Here is a 26,401-nt window from a genome sequence, read left to right on the forward strand (position 1 = left end):
CTTGTTTTTGATTTCGAAAACAGATTTTTTTTTTTTAATTTTGCTTTTCATTTCGAAAACAGATTTGTAAATGCGCCTTCAACTTAAATACTTTCCTACAGTTTAATCAGCGACTATAAAACATACATACATATGTATGTAGATTATATAGGCAATCATTACAAATTTGGGACTTCATTGTAGATTTTTTCTTTTATTTGCACAACCCAAGTAAAATAATTAAATTCAAAAAAATATATAACATATTTTAACAATAATAAAATAAAAAAGTTAACTTATTTTGCACCGATGCTATAATACACTCCAGAACTAATTTTGATTGTATGGCAGCTATTTGCTATAGTGGTCCGATATCGGTGGTGTAGCTGCTTGGAGAAATTTCAGTTCGACAACTCAAAAACTGAGGGACTATTTCTCGTTGTTGTTGTTGTAGCAGCAGAATTCTGCCAAGTTGACAGTCCATGACCGGATAAAAAATCCGGGTCCATTCCAGTTAGGTAACCCCCTTGTCGTGGCAACTATTTCTCGTTTATATAGACAGAACGTTTTTATCAGGCAGGCTAAATCGACTCAGCTCGTCACGCTTATCATTTATATAGTGTATATACGTTTCCTTCTGGGTATTACAAACTTCATGGCAAACTTAATGTAACGTGTTGTAATAACCAGTTCCATAAAAATAAAAGACGAACATATTGCTGACTATGACGACTCATACAGAACAAAACCGTGTATTTTGAAATACAGTAGAGATGCTTGTGTTAGTTTTTACAGCAAAATGGTACCAGTCGCGAGCGATACCAACACCTTAGTTCACTTTAAACTCGCAACAACAACAAATATTAATGAGCACAATGCGATAAAGAGGACCAATGTATAATACATATTTATGTTTATTGTATTTGCGTGTATTTACTAAGCATTGCTGATAAGCAAATTTATAAAAATGGGATTTTACAATTGAATAATGCATAAACGAGGAAGACTGGAGGTTTCGAGCTGATTTTGCCGCCATTGATGAAACTCATAATATTATTGACAAGCTGTGCCATTTTCGATTAATATACATATATTTGTACATACATATGTATACATACATATATATAGCGGTGCGAAGGTGAGCGATCCGCCATAACCTCCACCAGCAGCAGCAGCACCGAGCCGTACCAAGTCGTGTTCGCCCGTACCCGAAGTTATCAGGAAATTTTTAATAATTAATATTCCGCTTAATTTGCGTTCCAAGTATAAATTTATATAAATCAACGACCAGCGAGCAGTGCGACTGCATACACATGGGTGGGTGCTCGCTGAACGAAGAGGTCAGACCGCGTAACCTGAGATGCCGTACACATAGAGGTTCACAGTCGCTTTTGAGTCGCTGACACTGGAAGCGTATATGTTTGAAGGCAAGAATAATACTTTGGAAATATATTAATAAACAAACAATTGAATTAATTGCGGAGCGACTAATTAATTCACCACATGTTGCTGGTGGTTGCTGAGCGGTGCGTGATTGGGCTGGTCGCTAATAAATTTGATGGAGCAGAAAGAGGAAGCCTTGTTTCTTGGAAAGTGGTACACTTCTACACTAATTCTATGTGCTTACGTATGTATGTAACTTTTTGGTTGCAGCACAGTAATTGTGGTTTCTTTTTGCAGATAAAATTGTACATACATACCTTTTCCCTTTTATACAGTTTTTTGTTTCAATTTGTTTTCGTGTTTGTGCTGCCTATTGCTCCTTCGTATCGCTACATTACAATGTATTGTACTCTCTGCCATCCAGTCATCAAGGTGGTTACACAATTGAGCACATCCGGTCGTTGACTGAGCGTTTTTGGTGCCCTGCAGTCACCGTCGTACAATCGTGCAGCGGCAGGGCTTGACTCATGCATACCTTGCTGATTATGAATGCTGATTGCAGTAAAATCAAATGAAGTTCATGAACTCCCCACTTAAATACATTTTACCAATTCCATTTACTTCATTTTGCTTCAATTTCACACGCTTAATGCGCACAGCAAAAAGTATCGCGTCATTTCGAACGAGTGCATATTTTGAATCGATAAGAGTTAATTTAAGAATTTATTTACTATAATTATACATCGGCCTCTACAAATATACTTACACATATGTATTTTTATATGTGTAGGCGATTTCATGATTAACTTTGTTTGCCTCGTCATTCCGCCGCCTTCGTATATAAAGTAAATAAGTAACGCTGTAATGGCCGCAAAGGTAGGCGTAATTCCCTATCTATATGCATGTGTATGCATGCATGTACATGTCCGCACTCACCTACCAATGAGCTCAGATATTGCTCGCATCGGTGACTTGCATAGTCGTAAGCGAGCAAACGCCAATAGTTGAAGAGTAAACAGGTGTAGCAAATGGTAGGCATGGGTATGTGCGAAAGTGTATGTGTACTCGTGTTGATAATCGTAACAAGCGACGTTATTTGTTAGTTTTGAGTGCGCTTTGTAAGAGTGAGAAGCCGCAGACAGGTAAAGTTGTTGGAGAGTAAACAGGTGGAAAACAAATACATACTTCTTCTAGTATCTAACGTGTTTTGGGGAGAAAGAGAAAGGGCGAGTTAATACTGTAGCCGTGCTAATTGGTTAAGATTCAAAAAAGTAACTCAGTTGAATGAAAATTAAATAATAAATACATAGCAAGTAAAAATTTAAATAAAACTACAAGCAACATTGGAACTCTTTATAAAATTTTACAATTTTATAGAAAACATTTTTGAGCATGTACGAACATACATACATATGTACGTATGCATATGTTTGTAAAAAATGCACTTGCAACTGAAAAGATAAATTCTCTTTTGTGGCATATTCCACCGCATCTCCGAAAATATGCTATCACTCAATGTCAGTACCTTGATTTATTTATTTTCACATTAAGTATTTTAAAAACAACAAACAGGTAAGTGCAGAATGTTTTCCCTAACGGAAGCGGAAATGTGTGTTAGTGTTGGAGTAAAGTTTAAAGTAAAGCGTAGATGTGCCCATAGCCAACTGACTTCCCTCCAAACAAGTCAATTCAGAATTTGTCTGTTTATTTTCCTGTTCAAATGTGTCCAAGCTGGCTGACTGCCTCGTGTATTTAGATAGCGCTGCGCAAAAGTACCCAAATGTGAAAAAAATAAACAATTTGATTACATGTGTTTTTGTGTATATGCATACATAAGCATGTGTGTATTTAAGTAGGCCGCTATAAAAATGTCAAGAGATCATGAGGAACTTTTAAGTTGTGGTTTTGAAATCTGAATCGAATATAATAAAGTTTTTTTAATCATAAATTTCATAAGAAAAAATAAAAATATGTTGACAGTATGGTGTGGTTTATGTTTAAAATTTAAATTACTATTTTTTAACCGGAATATTGTAATTAAAAATAATTTGTAAATTTCTAATACAAAGCATCGCTTTGAAAAATTTAATATAAATTTCTAATACGAAATGCCAAATTGAAAAAAGTATTTCATATATACCAGTATATTAAACCAGAAAATGTAACTAAAAAGGAATTTTTAATTTCTAATTACCGGATTGAAAAATTGAAAAAAAAAATGTTTAATACCAAGTAATTAATAGAAAATAAATTAAAAATTTAAAAATCGAAATAATTTTGCAATTTAAAATTTTGAATTGAAAATTGAAGTAAACATTCAGTTTTTAATTCACAATATTTGTCATGCAATAGTTTTTAATACAAAAACTCGTAGCTCTGATATTTATTTCATTATATAAAAATAATTTTTTTTTTGTTTTTTTTATAAATTTCAATATAAAATATAATATGAAACAAATTTATCTTCTGTTGTATTAATTGTTATAATCAATTATTTATTAAAGAGATGTAAAATACCACACACTTTTTTGTCACACATTTTATTTACTCGTAAATTTTTTATGAGGTCCACCAATTATTTTATATACTGTTATAAGAACTCTTTGAAGTTTATCTCCCACCACAATAGTTTTAACGAGCGCATGACTAATTCTCACTTCAATTAACAGTTCAAAAGCATTACTCACATTTTCATTGCACACACACATATATACACGAAATACATAGGTACATACTTATGTCAACATATAAATTGAAGAATGTTTCTAAACTAGCTTTTCTGTCATGGCACTTCAACTAACCAGCAGCAAGCATAGAAAAGCCAAATGACAGCTACCGCAACTTCCGCCAACTGCCCGCGCCGCTATTTTTAAATACAATCTACATAAAAGTGAGCAGTTAAAAAACTACAAAAGACATTTTATTTACTTTATATATGTATATAGCTACATATGTATAGGTATAAATTTATTTTGTTGTTGCACACATGGAGTAGCAAGCGTGCCCGAGCCAGGCGAAATGATCACGCGCCACATCGCACACTTGTCAAACAACGTTTGCACATACACATGTACAATTACAGCTAGCCGCGGCATATATGGTGTAAGGCGCAATAAAAATATAAAACAATTTCGAATGCAAATATTTTTATTAAAACTATTAACGAAAAAACAACAGACGCCACCATCGTCATGCCGATCACGATCGCCAAAATAAACAATCGCTCACTCACTCACGCCGATGGTTGGCAAGTACTGATCTGTCATAATGGCACGTATCCACATATATACATATATGTATGTATGTACTATATGTACATATCTGCACGTATTTACACTTGAGATAGACACATATGTATATGTGTGCATGTGTTGAGGCATTCATCCGTTCATCTGTGCATTGATCTAATTTGCTTTCCAGCGCATCTCGTCATACTCACGTTGCTGATGAGCCACTCGCTCGGCCACTCGCTGCCGCTGCTCCGGTGAAATATGATTCACACTTTCAATTAAGACGATCCAGGCAGCCGCGAGCAAAACGACAAAAAAACAAGAAAACTACGAATAAATTGCATGTAATTATTATGTGAGTAGGAATTTAATTGAAATGGCTAAAGCCATTTAAATGAACGCCTTTGTAGCGGTGTTTGTGCATGAGTTGGCATTACGTTTTGACACCTCGATTGAATTGGGGTCGCCGACTGGCGCGCACACGCAGCTGGGCGCATATGTACTCGTGCATTAACCGCAGCCACATAACTGTCACAAATAGCTAAGGCTTAGTTTGCTTTTGGTCATAATGACAATAAATAGTGTGGATGGAAAATGCGGCGAAATTAATTTTTAATTGCAGGTCTTATTTCCTGGAGTTTATTTTGTTAATTATTACTATTTCTCGAGAAAAGCTCACAACAACATACATATATCTATCTACCTTTATATCTATAGGAATCAATCATAATTAGATCATACTAATTAGTAGCTATAGAAAACACATCATAGCTTCCTACACTAATAAACAAACCTTTTTGATTAGCTTAGATGGTAATCGAAAAAGTCGTTTCGTATTTGTCAATTGATGTTGCTATAGTCGTATATCTCCAGTGCTACCAATAACATTGTGTCATACCATATAATGTTAAACTTAATTTAACCATTAGTTTCATAGAAACCACCGTAGGCTTCTCTAACCTCCAAATCAAAAATAGAAATATTTGAAGAAAAGCGGTTACAAAAGGTTAGTAGGCTTACAAAAATTTAATCCATATGACTTTTTTATCGCCCGCAACTTCGCTCCGCTCTCAGCTTCGGTACTTCTTGAAGCTTCTCTGCTTCACTGCTTTTAGTAATCATCTACATTAACATTATTATTGTTTGTAAATTTTACTTTGCCAATAACTTCTGTGCCGAAACCACTTGTGTTGGTGTCACCTTAATCTTTCTGTCAACACACACATTTCATTTAACCTGCACCGCCCCCCTTCATCTCACCCGCGCAAAGATTTGCTTTCAAATTTCTGTTTGTTTTTCTTTCGCCTTCCTTTGCTAACATAGTTTCCATTTTACTGCTGTTCTAGTTCAGTGCTGTTGTGATTGTTTTCGGTTGTTGTTGTGCGCCTTATTGATGCAGTTTGTGTCGATCACTGAAATTTTGTTTTGAAACACACATCCACTTGTTGGCATATGTGATGTTTGCTGTGTGTCTGTATGTTCGCGAATGTGTTGTTGTTTTCGTTTATTGTTATTGCTGTCGTTTGAGTGCATATCAAAGCGTGCACATTCTCAAAAATTAGCAGCGACCATAAAAGCGGCCAGCGTTGTGTCAGAAGGTGTGTGCCACACGCCAAGCGAATTATTACATTCCTCGCTGTTTAATGCACTCTGCGCTTTATTTGTTGGAACACGTGAAGCTATGTGGTGGGGGCAAGTGAGAAGTGAAGAGAAAAGCGGCCTTTTGAAGTAATGCAGCTTTTGGCGTGGGTTAAATGTAATGGAAATTGAGGGACCTTAATAATTTCTTGGTATTTTCATTTGTGATTTTCGGGGAACGTAAAGAGGAGGTCTGCTCTACGCCGTTTAGCCCTACCATTTCTTAGTGCAGGCTTTTGCATCCATCCACTTGAACGGCGATGAGCACACCTTGCGTTCATTAGCTATTTCCGCTACAACAACAACAAACATTCTTGCTAGCTTACGTTCTTTCTTACTCAGGCACGCTCTCTCTCTCGCTTCCTCTGCCCTCATCTGCTGTTGGTATTTAAATGTATAAAGTGCAGATGAGTCATCAGATCCGACAGATGTCATTTGAGTATATTTTTAAGGGATTAAACAACAGGTTCAAATTCTGAAATTTTACCAAACGATTTTTTATTTTTTATTTAAATTTTTTTTTTTATTAAATTAAATTAATTTAATTTTTTTGCAATTTTTTTATTTATTTTAATTTTTTTTAATGTAATGTGATTTTTTATTATATATTTTTTTAATAAATTATTATTTTTTAATTAAACTTAATTTAAACTGCTGTCTGTTTGATCAGAAAACTTTACTCTCAATTCTTCGATGGCGCTTGAGTTACGAATGTTACGATGACATTCTTAGATTTTTATACCCACAGAAGTAAACTTCGAAATTCACAATTACACGACTTTCATGGCCCTGTCATGCCCCACCTGCCACCACATTCCATATGATATGAGTAACTCAGCTGCTAATGGATATCAATCGAGAAACATTTCCCTTTTACGAGCTGCTCCAACTCGTCACTCGTCGTGCGTTGGGGGACCGTCAGGAAATCATGTCATTTACCTTTGCGAAGGCGACTGTTACAACAAGTAAATGCTAATGCGTACATAAATATGTATTTATACATACATATATACATATGTACATATAAAAAATTATCTACATATGTATGTATGTATGTCAACCACAGGTTGTGTATATTGCAGTTGGGAAATTGCCGCGGCAACTGTCATGGGAATAATTTTCTCTCGCTGCTTTGACACCTTCAACTTTGCTCCCATTATTCATTAGCCGCGGCGTACAACAACAAAAGAGCGGATCATGGAAATATTTAGAGCAGAAGACATGTGCGCGCTTACAAGTGTGCTTATCCCACTAAGTGTTTGTCTTTGCTTTCAGCATTTTTTATGCCAAATTCTGTTTATGTTTTATATTTATTTTATTTTATATTTTTATATTKGGAAAACGAAAATCTATGCATAGTCCAACTTTTCGCATGCGACCCTGTGCTTGGGCTTATTTTTTATTATTTTGCTTTATTTTTCGTATTGCTTCCTGTTTACTCCACCTGCTTCAAGCTGCTCCAAAAACAAACATATATACACTCCATACATGTAAATGGGCATGACCACGAACGCCTGTGATCGCGCATTCTGCTGTTAAATCAGTTGATATTTTATTATGCCTGAGCTTTATTCTCACGCACGGCAAGCGATTTTTTATTAAACATTATTAATAGTATATGGTATAAGGTACACAATAGCAGTTCGTTAAATAATGAGCGTTCTTGTCTTGCATAGCAGCAACGAGCTGACCAGCTTTCATTCGGTAAATATTTATTTATTTTAGATCTTTTTTTTTTGCCGTTTGAAAGAATAAATTTACATTTTTGTTGACATCCGCCGCATATTTCTATAATTTAGCCACAATTTTCATTTGTTTCACTTTTTATTGCCATAACTTTTCACAGCGGCGCGTGAAAGCCAATTCTCTTTTCAACCTTTTCAGCTGATTTTTGTTATTTTTTGCTTCATTGCCATTTTTGCATTTTTTTACGGAATTTTGTGCTTTTTTTGTTGGCTTTGAAGTTGTATTGTTATAAATGCATTATTTCATATAATAAATCATTTAGTTTGCGCTTGATTCTATTATATTTTTCACGGCATGATTTAGTTGTGCTTGTTCGAAATTTGACATAAAATGTCCATAACCCGCTCCAACTCGCTATTTGGATGTGCACAAGTGGGAAGAAGGCTGTGTGTAGGCAGGTAAAGCAAGGGCTAGTTCTAATCGATATTTGGTAAAAGAAACAAAACTTTTTGAATATTTTTAGATACATTTTTTAGTAAAAAAAAATAATTAAAATTTTTTAATTAAATATAATAGTAATATTTATCAAATTTTAAACGCTTGATATTATTTTAATTAAAATTTAAAAAAATTGTAATTTAAAAAAAATTGTTTAAATTAATTAATTTCTTTTTATCACACTTAAAACAAAAAAAAAATAGATTACAAGTTTTTTATACTCTTTTTAAAACGAACTCGCATGCTCACATTCTAACTAATCCGCTGGCGAAATCCTGACATTTCTTATCAGCGAGCTTAACAGCATCATTACTCGGGTTGTTGAAGCGTTTTCGTCACTTTTTTGTCTCATTGAAAAAATAAAATCAGAATACACGTGTAAAAACTTTTGTAGGTAGAGAACAGATAAGCAAGCGTTAGTCGGTGGCCGCCCTGACCGTAAATGCGTAGTTAGTTACCTAAATTCCAAGTGCGAATTTAATCCAAAGCTTTGCTTTGCGGCGTTATCAGTTTTTGTCGAAAGCATAGTTCAAAACTCAGGCGGTATAATTACTTCCGTGAATAATATATTTGGCGGTGATGTTGAAAAAACCCACAGCTGAATTCAATCAACAGGGTGGGTGAATGAGTACAAAGCATTAACATGATGCTGCTGTTCTTCGAATGGCGCGGTACTCGAACTCAAATTTTAAACATAATGTTTTGCAAATATTGTAAAGATGTTGAGCAACTATATTAAAATCATGTTCCTAACTTTACAAACTTTGGCCTCACACTTAATAATCTCGCTATCCTCCCTTTTTCCATTACAGAGCTGCAAGATATGCCACAAAGCCTTCGCCAATGTGTATCGGCTGCAGCGTCACATGATCAGCCACGACGAGTCCGCACTGCTGCGCAAATTCAAGTGCAATCAGTGCGATAAGGCCTTCAAATTCAAGCATCACCTCAAGGAGCATGTGCGCATCCATTCGGGTGAGAAGCCGTTCGGCTGCGACAACTGCGGCAAGAGATTCTCACATTCCGGTTCGTACTCCTCACACATGACCTCAAAGAAATGCATCAGTATGGGCATGAAATTGAACCCGAATCGCGCTATGCTGAAAGCGCTGGAAAAAAATGCTCCGAGTCAAAACATTAAACGCTTCAACGCGAATAATGGCAACGCTCTAAATACAAGTGGACCGACAGAGTCAAGCTTAAATGTGGACTCAGCGTTGCCGGCTGGTTTGCCACCACATATGAACTACTATGCCATGGATGCCAGCGATGCGCTCGTGAACGGCAACCCGCCGCCGTTATATCAGCATTTGCTGCATAAATATGACGATTATAACATGAATGCTATGAATGCAGCACTTTTAGCTACATTCCCGAATCCCTTCTACAGCTTGGGCCTTAATCCGCGCTTATCCCCTTACAACATACAACGTCTGTTGGAGCTGACGGCAGTGGGACAGCAGCATCAGCAGCAACATGAACAAGAACAGCATGAGGTACAACAGCGCGAGGAAGAAAGCCTCAGTGAACGGGAACAACAGCAGCCACAAGTGGAAGAACACACAGCGCGCATTGATGAGTCGATTGATGAGACAAACGAGGAGGAGACACCGGATGAGCCCAAATTAGTAATGGATCTGGGCGAGAGTGATGCTAAAGAGGGAGAAGATGATGATGAGGAGGAAGTTGAGTCGGAAAAAGTCGCATCGGAGGCGGAGGACCATTCCAATCTTGTTGATGAAGAGAAGATTAACAATGAAGAAATTGAAGCGAGACATGGTGAGCCAATTGGATCACCCATTTTGGAAAAAAACCGCCAAAATACTCCGAAGTTAGATAATAAAGAAGTTGCAGAAACCACCGAGAAAGACATTTTACCGCAAATCAAAGTGGAGGATCATCGTCCCGTCACTCCAGTAGATGACGATCGAGCTGAACAAGTGGGGAGTGAGGAAACTATGCCGATTATCAAACAGGAATTAGACAGCACGGCCGAAATGGAGGAATCTCGCCCAATCGAAACCTCCACCCCCACCAGCAACGTACAATACGAGTCACAAATTGACTCCAGTGCATGCAACGTTTCTGAGCTGCGCTGTAGCCGTTGCGACACACAATTCAATCACCAAACTGAGCTGGTACAACACGAAAAGGTGCTCTGTGGTTACATCAAACGGGAGATTCAACATAGCTACCAAGAGCAACACACTCAGCAACAGCATCAAGAACATGAAGAGGAACCGCAACAAGCGCAATCTCTAGTGCGGCCGCAACATATTATTGATGACTCTGCCGAACAGTCTGGCATTTCAACGACTTCCCTATTGCATTCCAGCGATCTTGAAGACTACCAAGACGAGCGTGATTCCAACTCGCGCAACGATTGCAACAGCGAAAGCAGCGAGCGCAAAGTACGCGTGCGCACAGCCATTACCGAGGAACAACAACAGCAGCTTAAACAGCACTATGCCATCAATGCGCGTCCCAGTCGCGAAGAATTTCGCATGATTGCCGCACGTTTGCAGTTGGACGCACGCGTTGTGCAAGTATGGTTTCAGAACAATCGTTCGCGCGAGCGTAAAATGCAAAACTACCACCAGGCGAATGGGAAACTACCGTTCGCTTTGCCCGCCACCGAAGCGAGCGTTCCTTCTACCGCCGCGTTAGAGCGCACTGCACTGTCAACGGGTTTACGCACGGGTGAAGAACAACCATTGGATCTGTCGTTGAAACGCGATTGGCCTATATCGGTGAAACGCAATGGCATGCAGCAACAGCATTCACCTTTATACGGTATTGCGCCAATGCAAAGCGTCGGCAGCGGAGATCTCAATGAAGCTATTAATTTGAGTCGTAAAATGTCTGCATCGATGTCACCGCCCTCATCGCTTTCACCATCGTCCGCCGCATCCGTACCTCAGTCGCTCAAACAGCAAGCGGCTGTATACTTCGGCGCGCCATCTGGGAGTCATCATTTCCAACGACAGACACCATCTCCGAATGAAGCGCCGCTAACGCAACAACAACCAATTGCACCGCGTCACGATAGTAACAGCAATAACAACAGTTTCTCAGCCTCACTGGCCGGCCATCTGCCACCGTATATGCTGCCCGCCGGGGCGCAGCGGGGCCTGATGCCAATGGACGCGATTTTCCGCATGACACCCAGCGACTATGCTTGCAATCCGCTCATCAACAGTATTAAATTCCCCGACTATCGCGGTACCAGCCTCAGCCCAGGCGGTTCAGAGAAGCGCTCTTGGCGCGATGACGACTCACGTATCTCGCATGATGACGACTACATTGGTAATGGTTTGCTCGCCAAACCGAAGCGTCCCAAAGTGGAAACACACGGACATGCAGGAGATCCGGATTTGCCATTTGTATGCGATCAATGCGACAAAGCGTTCGCAAAGCAGAGCTCGCTGGCGAGACACAAGTACGAGCATTCCGGTGAGCAAAAGCGTCATAAAGTGCGCCCCTCCTCTTTTGTACACAGTACGAAGTTTAGGCAATTTTACTGACCGCAACATTTTTTCATCTCTTCAACAGGTCAACGCCCCTACCAGTGTGTAGACTGTCCGAAAGCCTTCAAGCACAAACATCATCTTACCGAACACAAACGCTTGCATAGTGGCGAAAAGCCATTCCAGTGCAGCAAGTGCTTCAAACGCTTCTCACATTCCGGTTCCTATAGTCAGCACATGAATCACCGTTATTCGTACTGCAAACCCTACAGGGAATAGGTAAACGACAACTCAGCGCAATCAACATCCGCCTCCACAAGATCATCGACAACAAGAACAATATCGAATAACAGTAAATCAGCGCATAGGCGCAATTCAGCGGCCGCTTCCCGCAATCTGTTGAATATCGCAGAGTTTCGTAAAAAATTTGGCAATCATGCTAATGGCGCGCTCTATCACCACCACTTACAACAACAACAACAACAAACGGCAGCAGCAATGGCGACTGTGGCGTTCCAGCAACGCCAACAACAACAGCAACACAATCAGCGGCAGCAGCAGCATAATGAGCTGCAACAACGTTTGCAAGCGCAACGACTGCTACCGCCGCCACCACCACCACCACCGCCTCCACATATGGTTTGGCCACCGTTGAACGGTTCTGGTATGGCTGGTATGTTGCCGCCGCCTCTCAATCAGCAACAACAGCATCGGGCACAAGCGTCGCCTTTGCCACCACCACCGCTGTTGCACGGCACACACGATATGCCGCATCTTAGCGTGAGCGAGCCGCAACTATACCATCAACAGCCTAACCAAATTGTGGACCAAGCGCTGCTGACACCACCACGTTTCGCCGGACCACCCATGCAAACGATGCCGCCCACAAGTACACATCAACAACGCCAGCAATACTTCGACTTCTTCAATAATAAAATGGGTCTGCTGAATTGATGGTCAATATAGCTGAATAAATTGTAAGCCAGTAGCTGAATCGCTATAAATCGCTGCTTATGCTGTTACTGTATGGCCGATTCCACCAATTCACGGCTGAATAGTGCATGCTCGTATTCAGCGCTCGATTTAAATAGCCCACGTTTGCACGTTTGCAAAATGTGTACACCAGTCAAATTGAAATTTATAAGACGTAAATGGAATTCCGCACTTAAGCTCGTACTTAAGCCATAACTAGTTTAATACTCGTATTTAGCCGAATAAGCTCAAAAGCACATTCGAAAACCAAATGCTCATTACAATGTCGTTAGTGTAGTGGGGAAATAACCTGTAAGCAAGTTTTTTTGATTATTTCTTCTTCGATTTTAACTAAAAATTCATTGTGCATAAATAATTTTGGGTAAGAATTTAATTTTTGTGCAGGCACAGAAGCTCGTAGCAAAAGGATAATATTGATTTTTAATTTAAAGTGTGTTTTTTATAAGCCGCAACTTATTAGTTTTAAAAATTATTTGTTTTTAAGAAGCAGCCGGTAATGATTTGATGTTTGTACATTCTCAAATTTAAACAAACTTGTTAAATCTCGTTTTTTGTTTTCATAAAATGAGTAACCTTTCGGTTTAAAGAATTTATTATTATTACTTTTTCGTATAGGTTTGAAATTTTCGAATATTTTCGTGCATTCACGAGCAAATTCGCTGGCCAGTACCAAACAAATACTCTATTGAAGTTGATGTTTAGTTTTTAATTATGTTTATTTGTAAGTTTCTAAATATAATTTAGTTGAAGGAAACAAGTATTTCTTATTTTAGTATCGAATATTTTTAATTTTTTATTTAATTTTTATTAATATTTTTTGAAAATATTTTTAGTTTCATTACGTTAAACGTCAGTACATTTTTTTTTTTAGCTGTAAAGTGCCAGCCGATGGGCTGGGCACTAAAGTAATCATTAAATACATATTAAGAAAAGTAAGCATCACTTTATTTTTCGATTTCTTAAAAAAAAAATTTTATTGAACACTAACGTGAAATTTTATTTTTGTCTTACTTTTAATTTATTTTTGTATTTCAATATGTTGCTTTAAAGGAAAAATATTTTAATAATTAAAGTAGAAACTTTAACCTTTTAAATTCGTAAAATACAAAAAAAAACCTCATAACTTCACGCCTTCTATTTGAGTATTTAACCAAACAATAGTTTTCTTAAATAATCTGCAAAGCAGAGAAATAGTATTCAAACACTGTATTTTTTAAAGTCACGCAAACTGTATTACACCAATATGCAATAGTATATGTTCAAGCAATATAACAATATTTATTCACCACACACACACACAAACATACAGTCTTCAAAATGACATGCCATTTACAGTTAAATTTTTTTTCTTTGTAAAAATATTTATTTTTCTTGTTATTTGCTTATCAAGAATTCACCAAAACCTCAAGCCACATATGTACATGCCCTCTAACCCCCTTCTCTCTTGAATCTTTATTTCAATTGAGGTTTGGGAGCATTCAAACGCAACAAATAAAACCACTACGACGAGCATTCCACAAGCGAAAATAAGATTTAAAGCGAAGAACACAGGTTTATCACATGCCACGCCCACTAGGGAAATTTAAAACAAAGCAAAGATGCATGCGGAACTTAATTAAACTTTGTAAGCCAGCACAAAAAATTATAAAAAATTCACTAAAATGAAGTGAAAATTATAAAAAAAAAATGTTAATATTTAAGAAGAAAAATTAATTTGGCCTTATTAAGAAACTTATTTGGAACTTTAAATGTGCTAAAATTAGTAAATAATATTAAAATTACTTTTAGCTTGTAAATTGCGGAATTGTGTTGTTGTAGGCGAGTTTGAAGTAAATTTAAATAACTAACTTGAGGTAAAAGCGTAAAATATAATAGCTATAAGGCGAAATGTTTGGAAACTAACAAAGCAAAACCAACAAAAAATATTGTATTAATAGCATAGCAAAATTTTTTCACAAACTTTTAAGCTCAAGTTACTACACCAAAATCTTTGAAATTTAATACATACAAATTAAGCAAAATATGTTTGAAAACTAAAAAATTAACTACTTAACCTACTTGTAAAAATTCATGGACAATAAGAAACTTACGGATATTTTGATGAGTTTCGAAAGACAACAAATTTCCAAAGCTTCCTCGCTATATAAATATTTTACCTGCATTTGTTTTTGTAAATTTATGCACCAATTCGCGACACATTGCGTTTGCCAAAAACATGATTAACACCCGCCCGATAAAAATAAACTCATTCAAAGACAGGAAAAGCAATTACAATGAAATTCAGCAGTTTAACAATGCAAGCCACCACAAAAAAGTAAGTCTTCAATAAAATTACAGTTGTTGTAAAAATAAGCAGCAGGTTAAGAAAAAAGTAATAAAAAAGTGTGCCCAAAAGAAAGGTGCGCAAAATTGAAGAAACACAAATGCATAAAGAAGGTTTCCTAAACAACGAACACATTTCGTTTCTTCCTCAAGCCCCCTGAGAACCAGCGATAAATGCGAATTTTTAAATTAGAAAAAAAAAATTAATGTTAAAAGAGAATAATTTGTATGCAACAAAAGTAATTTAACGCATCACTATAATGTAATTATAAAATTAATTTAATAAAATTTTCGGTTTCAAGGTTTTGGAAATTTTTTCGCATGAAATTATGCCCTGTATATCCTAACCGAGCAATCAAGCTAGAAATCCAAAGACATGTACTGTTAGCACAATAAGCGTGGCAATGTCGCCGCCACAACCCCCACCACAAGGTTGTAGTTGTGTATGTACACTTAAGTTTTAAGGTTAGTTTTAGCAAATCCTCGTATTTCTTATTTGTAAGTCTCGTATCCGTACTTGTCTGTATATAAATTTATGTTAATTATATTTACGGTTTTTTACCATTAACAGTGAATTCTTAGCGGCCATAAACTCCAAAATATTGAGTGAAATCAAGTTATTAGAGCGTACATAAATAATTACTTTAATTGATAAACTACGTATAGAGCATATAAATAAACAAGTTTAATTACACAAAAGTTGAATGTTAAATTAAAAGTAAAGTTGAAATTAAAATGAAAATGAAAAAAAAACCTAATTTTTAAGCACAAATTTTTCGGCCTGTAAGCGCCTGAAGAAATTTGTTTTAATGCCTTATAAATCGTTAGTTATAGCAACAAGTTGTATTTAATTAAAAAATAATAATAACCAAACAAATACATTGTAAATCTCCAAATCAGCGCCAATCCAAATAAATTAATAAATACTATTCTTGGAAGTTATATAGAAGCAACAGTGCCATAAGGTTAAAAAGAGTAAAAGCAGAGCCATAACAACTGTCTGTATGTGTTTATCTGTTCAATGTTATTTTTGAGTTGTTTTACTAAATAATTTTAAGTCAGTTTTTTAAATAATTTTTTACTGCTTGTTTTAGCTGTACATTGTGTGTATGTATTATTAGTTTAAAATTAGTTGTATTATTATTTTTAATTACTCCTAAGTAACGGCCTTGATTACAAAATTTCTACACACATACATACATATGTGCATGTAATTGCGTATGTTTGAGAGCAAAACGCTTCCAACACAAACATTCAAGGCGAAGCGAAACTTAAGCTTGATTGTAGCTATTTTTTACCAAATACATTGAACATTAAGCGTTATATATACTTAAATAAATGACTAATTGAAAATATATGTAATTATGGAAGTGAAGCAAGCAAATAAATAAATGAATATATATTATATACAATGCATTCTTGGCGTAAACGTATTTTAATCAAAATAGTGTAAAAAGCGATGAAAACGAAGCAAACGCGTCGGGGAACATTCATGCATACGCAAGTATGCACACCAAAATAAAATACACACGTACACAATTTTTGTCTTAATGAATTTACAAAACTATTATTATTATAACAATTATACAATTTACAACATTAAAAGAATACGAATGAATGAAAAAATATAAATAAAACATAAAATATATTGAAAATTAAATTAATTCATTTTATTTGCGCGAAGTGGTTGAGATTAAGTAATATTTACATATTTAGGATATACAGTGGTGTTCATGAAAACAGTAATGCAAGAGATTCTTATATCAATGGAGCTTTTCTAATTTATGCGGGCTTTCCAAATCAACAAGTTTTATTGTTTTGGTAAAACACTTCAAACTATAAAAACGGAAAAATTTCGTTACTTGTGCTTCCGCTGTTTTTCCTATGACGCAGTTTTGTACATTCTAAAAAAAACAAGCGATTCATTGAAATACGTAGTAGTATTAGGTGTAGATATATTAAAAAATGATAAGATAGTTGCCATAAGTTAGTTTATTTAAGAAATTTTATACTTTGTCTGATGAAAGTTTTTTGAAATCGCAGAGCTGTTTCAGTTTAAGTGAAAAAAGAGAATCGAAGTTTTGGGGGATACAGCTGCACAATTATATGCAATGCTAAAGCGAAAGTCAGTATTAAAGGTGAGAGGATTATACGAAATGTAAGAAGCAAGTACAAGCTCAAAAGTTAAAAGAAATAATTTGAGTTTTTTGGTTACTACTCTTACAAATCGATCCAAACCATACGAACAAACTTGCTGAGGAGTGGTTTGCATCAAAAAATATCGACGCAATGTCTTGGTCAGTACAATAACTGGAACTGAATCCAATCCCTCAAGTGCAACACAAGTTTAGCTAGTGGTCAGGAGGCATGGGTTTCAATCCATATTTGGCGTTTTCAGAAAATATTAAAGATTGTAGGCCACGTTGTACTATAGAAGTATTAAAAAATAAATAAAAAAATATTCTGTGTTTCCTTCTTCAAAATAGGCACTACTATTTTCGTAAACTGACTAACTGTTATGTTCTTTAATAAAACTTGTAAGCAAAATTTACATATGTACATAATCAAAAAATAAAACTGTGTATATACAGAGAAATCGCTAGAAATTATTGAATTCGTAGTTTGTATTTCTTTAACTTGATATTTTTGTTTTATGGTTCTATTGGAAAATGTATAGATGTTAATTATCGTTTCATCAAATTGTTGCAATATTTTAACTTACTATTAGGAAAACAAATACAAATACTTTGTTTTATTAATTTAAAAGCTTTCCATTTTATCTGTGGTTCATTTGAAAAAGCTGAAAAAGTTTTTTAATAACCCATAACCTTTAATATAAATGTTTATAGTAAGTATTAAAAGATTGCACATAACGAAAAATTATTTAACAAGTTCATTGTGTAAAACAATTGTTTTAGGTTTGTTTCTTTCCTCGACTCCCTAGACACAGTAAACTGAAAAAGACTCACCTAACAAATATTAGCTTATTGCCGATCCCATCAGCAGTTTCTTGTTAGGAATACTATAGAGAAAATTTACAGCAATAATTCACTATTCAAAATAAATTAATTTCACTTTACTTGTACAAGGAATGGCAACACTCGAAAACAACCTTTGGTCACCTAAACATTCTTTACTTGAAGAAATATTAAAATATTGTATCCTTTTCCGCGCAATTATTTGACAGACTTACGGAAATGGGTTTATGAAATCGAAACAGAAAAAACTGATCTTGAGATTAGAATTTTTTTGTGTGGCACGAAAAAAATATCTGAATTACAACGTAAAGTCACTCATTTCTTTTGAAAACGGGCTCTATTCATTATTTTTAAGAATAAATGAGAAATATTATAAAAAAAAGAATCAACAACAAATTACTGAAACTTAAAAAATAATTTGAAGTTAACTTTACAACACTGTGTTCCATTCCCGTCACATATCACAAATTTTTGCAACACTGTAGAAATGTCAGTCGTGGAATATATATACCATGATTGTAAACAGCTGACAATTTATTTGACCTGTTATTATTTTTGGGACGCATTTGTTTTAAAAGCATTAATATTGTTTTTAAAGTGAAGGAGAGAATTAAAACAAGCAGCATGTTAGGTATCCAAAATTATGGGAGTTCATCGGAAAGTGATTCTGAAGCAGATGAAGCGACCAAAAAAGTGACACCTAAAGCACATAATACCGATGCCGTCGCACATTTGAAGCCTGTCGACCCCGCACTGTCGATTGCTAAATCCCTAGCCGTTTGTGCAGCTCCTGAAGTTGTGCCGATGAACGCCGTTGATGTTTCGCGCACCATTGATCCTACTGTGAAAGAAGTGACATATAATCCAAAATTTGAGGAACTGTACGCACCAGTCAAAGGTCCGGAAAATCCAAACTTAACACAACAAATGCGAGCGCCGCGCAACACTCTTTCTGGATATGTGGAAAAGGCACACATTAACGCATTTGAATTTGAAAATCAGCGGCGCACATTCCACACTTATGGATATGCATTGGATCCCTCCGTCGACGAAGTGGCAGATGGTCAAGCATTTGTCGGTGATTTACAATCGGCATATGATGATGATGGAAAAACTGTGTTTGAATCACCGAAAATAAAAAAGAAGCGTAAGCAAGATAAAAATGACAATCCAGAAGACATTGAAGGTTTCGTCGGTCCTTGGGGTAAATATCAAGATGAACAATCCGTTGCACGACCAAATGACCAAGAAAAAGCAGAGCTGGAAGAGATTCTTGCTAAAAGACACAGGCGTAACCGCATTGTTGAAGATAAGCCATTAGAGGAAAAATCTGTTCTTCACAGTAAATTACTCAAATATTGTTTTTTTTTTTTTAAAGAATTAATATCTAATTAATTTATTTACAGTCAAAGATGCTTACGATTATCAAGGACGTTCTTATCTACATGCTCCTCATGACTTGGGTATTAACTTGCGTTCAACGTCCGCGCCTAACAAATGTTTCTTACCAAAATCACACATACACACTTGGACTGGGCATACAAAAGGTATTTCATCGATTCGATGGTTCCCACAAACAGCGCACTTACTGCTTTCGGGCTCAATGGATTGTCGCGTGAAGCTGTGGGAAGTGTTCGGCGAGCGACGCTGTATTCGTACATTCTCTGGTCATAGACAGGCGATCAAAGACGTCGCTTGGAACAATAAAGGCACCAAATTTCTTTCTGCTTCCTATGATCGGTATATAAAAATGTGGGATGCCGAAACTGGTGAGGTTATATCACGTTTCACAGCCCGCAAAATGCCCTTCTGCGTCAAGTTCCATCCGGACAACAACAAGCAACATCTCTTTGTAGCAGGCACATCTGATAAGAAAATTATTTGCGTAAGTTGTTTTACTTTTCACATCAAAACTATGTACTAAAATCTAATTTGATCCACAGTGGGACACACGCAGCGGAGATATTGTTCAGGAATATGATCGCCACTTGGGGGCAGTCAACACGATTACATTTGTCGATGAAAATCGACGTTTTGTTACTACCTCTGATGACAAATCGATGCGTATTTGGGAATGGGATATACCAGTCGATATGAAGTACATAGCCGATCCCACAATGCATTCCATGCCGGCAGTGACGCTTGCGCCAAATGGCAAATGGTTGGCGTGTCAGTCTTTGGATAATAAAATCGTGATATTCTCCGCGTTAAATCGCTTTAAAATGAACCGTAAGAAGACGTTCAGTGGACATATGGTTTCGGGTTATGCCTGTCAGCTTGACTTTTCGCCTGACATGAGTTATTTAGTTAGCGGAGACGGAGACGGTAAGTGCTATATATGGGACTGGAAGACAACGAAAATGTACAAGAAATGGCAGGCGCATGAGGGTGTGTGTATAAGCGCAATGTGGCATCCGCATGAAGCAAGCAAAGTGGTAACAGCCGGTTGGGATGGCCTAATCAAATACTGGGATTAGACGAAAGACATTGCGTAGCAAAATATGTTAAGTAGTACACACCTCACACAGTTGTAATAGTTTTATATTAATAATAGAAATAAAAATGTAAAAGAAGTTGTTTCTTATAACTTAAAGAATATTTACTATGAATATTTATTTTAACATAAATTCTAATTTGTTCAGTTAAAAAAATACTTGAAAAAAGCTTTAACAGATTCGTAATAGATATATTCTTTCAAGCATAAATTAAACGTTTAAAAACGTATTTGTTATCAGAAGTTTGGCTCAATCACTCATTCTGATGTCTCTCAATCTCATGATGAGTCTCTCAATATTTTACTCATTTCAGAAGTTCAGTCATACTGAGCATCGTCCAGAACCACTCACTTTCATAATTTGTTTACGCAATTTTTACTTTTGTTTACAAACAATTCCACCTTCTACGGCAGGACCATGCGCTAATAATCAAATCACAAAATAACTGATAACACCGGGACCTGCGCACTGGGGCCCAAACTGCTGTCAAACACTTTATTAAATAAACGAGTGATACGCCATATGTGCTTTCTCTGCTAAGTGAAAATAATCGATTTTAACAGCCGCGAACCTTTCCATACAAAATAATAGAAATATATTCCAAAATCAAAACTTGAATACTTATTTCTATTCGAAAATAAGTAAAGAACATACTTTTGCTGCAGAACATAAAAAAGTTTTCATCTCCGACCGTTAAGTGATAAATTGAAAAATGTAGTGACAGGTTACTTGTATTGTAGTTCATGGCCGTTCAACAATAGTTGTGATGTGAAAGTGAAAATGAAGTAAACACAGTTCTTTTGTTTGAAAGCAGTGCTTGAAAACTACAAATTCAAAAATATTTGCATAATATACTTATTCCCATTACAAAATCATCTCATTTCCTTAAGACTCCTCACGTTAGATAGCAGTAGAAAAGCGCACTAAACTCCAGTTTCCTTCAGCCAGAAACAAGACAAGCACATCCAACACAGATAAAATTGTCGACAACAACAACAATAACTCCTTATCCATTACAATCGTCCTTCCTCATAACCAAAAATACCTTAGAATACTATCACTTCCGCTCTAGATAGAAATCGCTATACAAAAAGCACCATCGTCACTTTGTAAGTGCTGTCACAATGTCCAAACCACCCACAGACACTACGGGTCTGGGCTACTCATACCACTTGCCCTCGGGTGGTTTACTTTTACGACTCAAGAATTCCCTCTCACAATTTAGCGATCTATTCAGTGAGTTCAATAGATATATTGCACCGGCCTACCATCATGACCGATGTGAACGTTCGGTGCATATGCGTCTTTATTCGATGCAAAAACGCGAATTCGTCATGGTCTTTCTGGGTTTTCTCATTTGTTTCGGTTTGGCCATTGTAATTGGCCTCACCGGACCACCCATTACCAGTACATCGGAGATCACCGCTAAAAGTATACTGGCGAACACATCGTTGGCTAATAGTAAGACTGTGTTGGCAACAGGGCCGTTTGCGATGAAATCACCACTAATGACCACGTACTCCCAGCAACTGTGGCTGATTGCCAAATTGGTGACCGACAACAATGATGGTGAGTTGTATTGAGAAATGCTTAAGGGGTGCACACATGTGTATTTTATGCTTTATTTTTTTTAGACGAAAAATACGATAAGAGTTTCCAAGTTAGCGTTGCCATAGATGGTATTACAGAACAACACAAACCTTTGAGCATACTCCGTGCCGATTCGGTACGCAATCGTACTCGACACTTGTCCTGTGTGCGGAACGATTGTAAAGAGTTTACAATACTGCATTTGGGTTTTCTTGAATATGCACATTATATAATCACTGTGCGCTTCTATGGATTGGAGACCTTCCACCAGAAGTATAATATACGCAGCATAACATTTTATGTAAGTTACTGTTATTATACTGTTATTATAATGCAATAATTGGAGAGTTTGGTATTATATTCTAATATTATATTTCTATCTGTATTTACTCTTTTACAGTTCAAAACTTATAGTCCCGAGTTTACACAAATCGAGATATGGTTCCGCTTTATATTTCTATTATTTACCTTCATTGTAATTGTAAGTAAATATGGATATGGTATGTTAATTTGTTATCAGTATATAATTGTAATATTTTTATAGTGCTGGTATGCTCACACACTCCGCAAATATCCCATCTACGATTGGTCTATCGAACAGAAATGGATGTCCATACTCCTGCCGCTTCTCTTGTTGTATGACAGTGCGTATAAAGGGAAAATACAAATATGTATACATCTTTAAATTATCACTTTCATCTTACAGATCCCTTCTTTCCATCAATTTTCCTAATGAACTCGTGGTTCCCCGGCATGTTGGATGCAATCCTCCAAGCAACATTCCTGTGTTCGCTTCTCATGTTCTGGCTTTGTATATATCATGGCTTGCGGCAGAATGAAAGGCGTTTCATACGATTCTACTTACCAAAAATCATTGTTATACTACCAATTTGGCTGTGCGCCATAGTATTGGCCACTTGGGAAAAATGCAACGAGCTACGCGATCCCACCTATAGCCACTTTGTGGACACAAGAAATTATAATGTGAGTGACGAACATGCGAGTATACATACGAAAATTATAATAATAATAATTCATCTATTTTCCTAGGGCTTCAAGTTGTTCTTCTTCATAGCTGGCTGTATGTATATACTGTATTTGGCCTTATTAGTATTACGCGCCTATACTGAGCTCAGGTCGATGCCTTATTTTGGTAAGTACTCTTGATAATTGCGATAATTTTGGAGGTGTACAAGTTTAATTAAACAAATTTTCTCCAGATATGCGTCTGAAATTCTTAACGCTTTTGATGTTATTTGTTATCTCCATTACCATAATGGTAACAACATGTCGCTTTGGCTTCGGTATATTGGAGGATAATTTTGTGGCCACACTTAATACCACCTATCATAGTTCGGCGCAGTTCATGTGCTTTTACGGGCTGTTGAATTTTTATCTATACACTATGGCTTATGTGTATTCCCCTAATGGTCGCTTTTCACAAGGTATGGACATTACAGAAACCAGGACATTTGAAATTTGTGACTATGATTTTTTTTTTTAGAAATCTCTGTAACTAAGGATAATCCGGCATTTTCGATGATTAATGATTCGGATGAGGAGGTTGTATACGGCTCGGAGGATGAGTCACGACGTCCTCTCACTGTGGGCAACAAAAATGATTATGACAGTGATTAAATAATAAGATAACTACGTAAATTATATTTTAGGTGGCACATTTGGAACACAACAATTTTTCTGTAGTGAAATTCAAATGTGTTTTTCTTCATTTCTGATAAGCAAATATTTTTCTAGGAAACTTCGATACGACCTAGTTACAACTATGTATCCACTATTTTAATTTGTAATTAAATTCCAGATTTCCTTTGTCCTTTTTAATATTTACTGTGTTTTGATATAAATAGTTTTGTTATTTTTATTATATTATTATTAATTTTTTTTGTCTCTGTTTACGAACTTTTAAACGTGATGTATTAATAAACTATTAAATATATGTATATGTACCATAATATATAATTACTCAATTATAAGGTAAAGTTCATTTGACACAAATATTATGGAAATAAAACTACCAAACTTTCTGATATAAATAGAACATTTAATATGTATGAGGATTGCTTCCACGCATATTTTATAATAAGCGAATATTTCAAAAATTTTGATGTTGTTTTTCAGTGGCGGATATTGCCAAATAATATCGACTAATTCGAAGAATTATTCCGTGGCCGTTTCTGTTACGTAGACCCGACTGTAATTAGAACGGACATTGAACGGATGTCGGCCAATAAAAAAAGTAAGTAAAAGGACAGATTGTTTTGCGTATGGCCATTTTCGAATCTATCTTATTCTGCAGAGATATATGTATTTATATTTGCCTACAATAACAAAATAATTTTATTTAAATATTAAATTATGCACAAATAAGAATTTTTTAATATTGGCAGCTCGGTTACATGTTGCTGAACTCACAGCGTTGCATCAAACAGTATTAGTAAGTAACCATTACCTGCCAACATGTCAACAGTTTTTTGTTTATTTTTATTTGTCACTCGTTTCAATGTGTCGGTTTTCCTTCTTGATATACCTATTGTATTTATCACTTGTGTTTGTCCGCGCAACTTTAAACATAATGCTGCGCGCTGTTTTCAAAATAAAATTGTCTTTTTTTATCCGCGGAATGTCTTTAACAAATTAAACTAGTGAAGTTAGCAATAAATAAAAATAGAAAAATAAAGTTTTTTTTCAAAAAAGTGTGCGTGTTTTGCGTAAAGCAGCGTCGCTTTATTGAGCGAAATACTTTTAAAAACGTGTATATGTACTCACATAGGTGTTTTTATTTTCACAAAATTGCTGGCTTAACAAAAAAGACACCAGCTGGATAGCGTTTTTAAGTGTACATGTTCTCAACTTCAGCTTTTGGGATTGAAACCTAATTTATTTTTCTTGTCCATCGTAACATCAAAATTGCACGATCTTCGTTCGTTGAATTCAAAGCGGGTGTGTGTGTGCTTTTCTTTCTGAACAACTCCAGCTCCAATAGATTTTAGTGTAGCAGGTGTTAGAGCCTAGCATCAAATTGAAAACCGAAAAGGCAAAAAAAAAATTGTGGTGATTACAATAAACCAAAATAAAGCAAAAAAAAAAAAAAAATTAAACCCATAATATTTTACCGCTCAAGCAGCAGATATTAACAGGTAAGCAAATGTAGGAATTTTATGGCTGCGTTTCATAAAACCAAAATCACAAAACCTGATCATCAATGAAGAAACAAACGCTATTTTTTAAACCTTAGTGACTTTAGAGATTTTTTGTTTTAAATAACTCGCCTTTTAGTTTAAAATCGAATGAAAATGAGAATGAGATAGTTGATAGTTGGATATTTTCAAAGTAGGAATACAAATCGGTTTTTATTTATTGATTATTTAAGCGTTCTCACCTGTGCCGTCTTAATGGCTACAATTATTTATGGGTTGCGATAGCGTTTGGCATATAAACTTGCATTTATACATTGCTTTTTAAAGTGGTTGATTGTAAATGGCTTTGATTTAATAAATATTTTAATAAAATTTTTCATACTTGCAGCATAAGTCATTCTCAAAAGATTCTTGACCTTTTATTTGTGGACTCTTTATTTGAAAGATCAGCTGTCACAAGCTTCGATTGCGTTGCTCAATATCCTATAAATGCTCAATCCTGAGTTAGTGGCTAATTACTCATATCCACATTATAATATGTTAATTCGTAAAAAAATACGAATCCTTCTAACTTAAGAAGGTTTTGCAGTATATATTAAAAATATCGCAAATTTTTTTCATATTTCGGTAATTTAGATATTTAATAATTGCTCCCTAAAAAGATGTTATAATTTCAAAGAGAATTGATGGATCGCGCGATTAATGTATGTATGTATGTATATTGAATTTTATCAACTGCCAAAACCCTGGAAGTTAGGCTCTAGACTAGAATGCCCATTATTAGTTATAACATTTATTGCATTTATCTTAGTTGCAAACAAAAAGCCAACAACCTGTTATCTGTATTTTTAGTAAAAACGTATTAAGTCACATTGAAAATCTCGAAACGAATCTACTCTTTCATTTCATTTTTATTATACTCTCGCAACAATGTTGCTAAAGAGAGTATTATAGTTTTATTCACATAACGGTTGTTTGTAAGTCCTA

The 26,401-nt window shown here is 35.7% G+C and overlaps 5 protein-coding genes across 9 annotated transcripts in view; all 5 read left to right on the plus strand.

Moving 5' to 3' along the window:
* Nucleotides 1–12,186, plus strand: part of LOC108973121 (zinc finger protein 1) — a 56,304-nt gene extending 44,118 nt beyond the window's left edge. For both annotated transcript variants that reach the window (XM_018940154.1, XM_018940164.1), the window contains exons 4-5: nt 9,227–11,867; nt 11,967–12,186. In XM_018940154.1, the coding sequence (XP_018795699.1) occupies nt 9,227–11,867; nt 11,967–12,160 (2,835 nt within the window). In that variant the 3' untranslated portion in view covers nt 12,161–12,186. The remainder of the gene's footprint in view (nt 1–9,226; nt 11,868–11,966) is intronic.
* LOC108971991 (probable serine/threonine-protein kinase mps1) lies at nt 12,164–13,645 on the plus strand (the record flags this gene model as incomplete). The annotated part of the gene is made up of 1 exon (XM_018938393.1): nt 12,164–13,645. A coding segment is annotated over one exon (672 nt), but the record flags the coding sequence as incomplete, so codon positions are not given.
* A 5,031-nt stretch (nt 13,646–18,676) lies between these two features.
* LOC108972237 (pre-mRNA-processing factor 17) lies at nt 18,677–20,772 on the plus strand. Its single transcript, XM_018938770.1, has 3 exons — nt 18,677–19,516; nt 19,581–20,059; nt 20,118–20,772. The coding sequence occupies exons 1-3, from the start codon at nt 18,799–18,801 to the stop codon at nt 20,649–20,651; spliced, it is 1,731 nt and encodes a 576-aa protein (XP_018794315.1). The 5' UTR covers nt 18,677–18,798; the 3' UTR covers nt 20,652–20,772.
* A 162-nt stretch (nt 20,773–20,934) lies between these two features.
* Nucleotides 20,935–24,085, plus strand: LOC108972157 (transmembrane protein 181). 4 transcript variants are annotated; one of them, XM_018938671.1, is made up of 9 exons: nt 20,935–21,454; nt 21,742–22,238; nt 22,304–22,560; nt 22,660–22,740; nt 22,804–22,903; nt 22,966–23,243; nt 23,310–23,412; nt 23,480–23,704; nt 23,764–23,897. In XM_018938671.1, exons 2-9 carry the CDS (start codon nt 21,794–21,796, stop codon nt 23,895–23,897), a joined length of 1,623 nt encoding a protein of 540 aa, XP_018794216.1. In that variant the 5' UTR covers nt 20,935–21,454; nt 21,742–21,793. The 4 variants fall into 4 exon arrangements, with proteins under 4 accessions (XP_018794216.1, XP_018794207.1, XP_018794230.1 ...); XM_018938662.1 differs by having other exon boundaries at nt 20,936–21,454; nt 21,560–22,238; XM_018938685.1 differs by having other exon boundaries at nt 20,937–21,454; nt 21,895–22,238.
* A 718-nt stretch (nt 24,086–24,803) lies between these two features.
* Nucleotides 24,804–26,401, plus strand: part of LOC108972930 (myosin heavy chain 95F) — a 39,109-nt gene continuing 37,511 nt past the window's right edge. The window contains exon 1 of the mRNA XM_018939882.1: nt 24,804–25,414. The gene's annotated coding sequence lies outside the window, so the exon portion shown is untranslated. The remainder of the gene's footprint in view (nt 25,415–26,401) is intronic.

Source organism: Bactrocera latifrons, unplaced genomic scaffold, assembly GCF_001853355.1.
Source record: "Bactrocera latifrons isolate USDA-ARS-PBARC rearing strain unplaced genomic scaffold, ASM185335v1 scaffold_11, whole genome shotgun sequence".
NCBI classification, from domain to species: Eukaryota; Metazoa; Arthropoda; class Insecta; order Diptera; family Tephritidae; genus Bactrocera; species Bactrocera latifrons.

Excerpts from the sequence above, each read along its gene's own strand:
- LOC108972237 (XM_018938770.1), top strand. The coding sequence starts at position 18,799 with ATGTTAGGTATCCAAAATTATGGGAGTTCATCGGAAAGTGATTCTGAA. Across the intron at positions 19,517-19,580 it reads GGAAAAATCTGTTCTTCACA|TCAAAGATGCTTACGATTAT; the intron begins GTAAATTACTCA and ends ATTTATTTACAG. Across the intron at positions 20,060-20,117 it reads CTGATAAGAAAATTATTTGC|TGGGACACACGCAGCGGAGA; the intron begins GTAAGTTGTTTT and ends TTTGATCCACAG.
- LOC108972157 (XM_018938671.1), top strand. The coding sequence starts at position 21,794 with ATGTCCAAACCACCCACAGACACTACGGGTCTGGGCTACTCATACCAC. Across the intron at positions 22,239-22,303 it reads GGTGACCGACAACAATGATG|ACGAAAAATACGATAAGAGT; the intron begins GTGAGTTGTATT and ends TATTTTTTTTAG. Across the intron at positions 23,705-23,763 it reads TAATGGTCGCTTTTCACAAG|AAATCTCTGTAACTAAGGAT; the intron begins GTATGGACATTA and ends TTTTTTTTTTAG.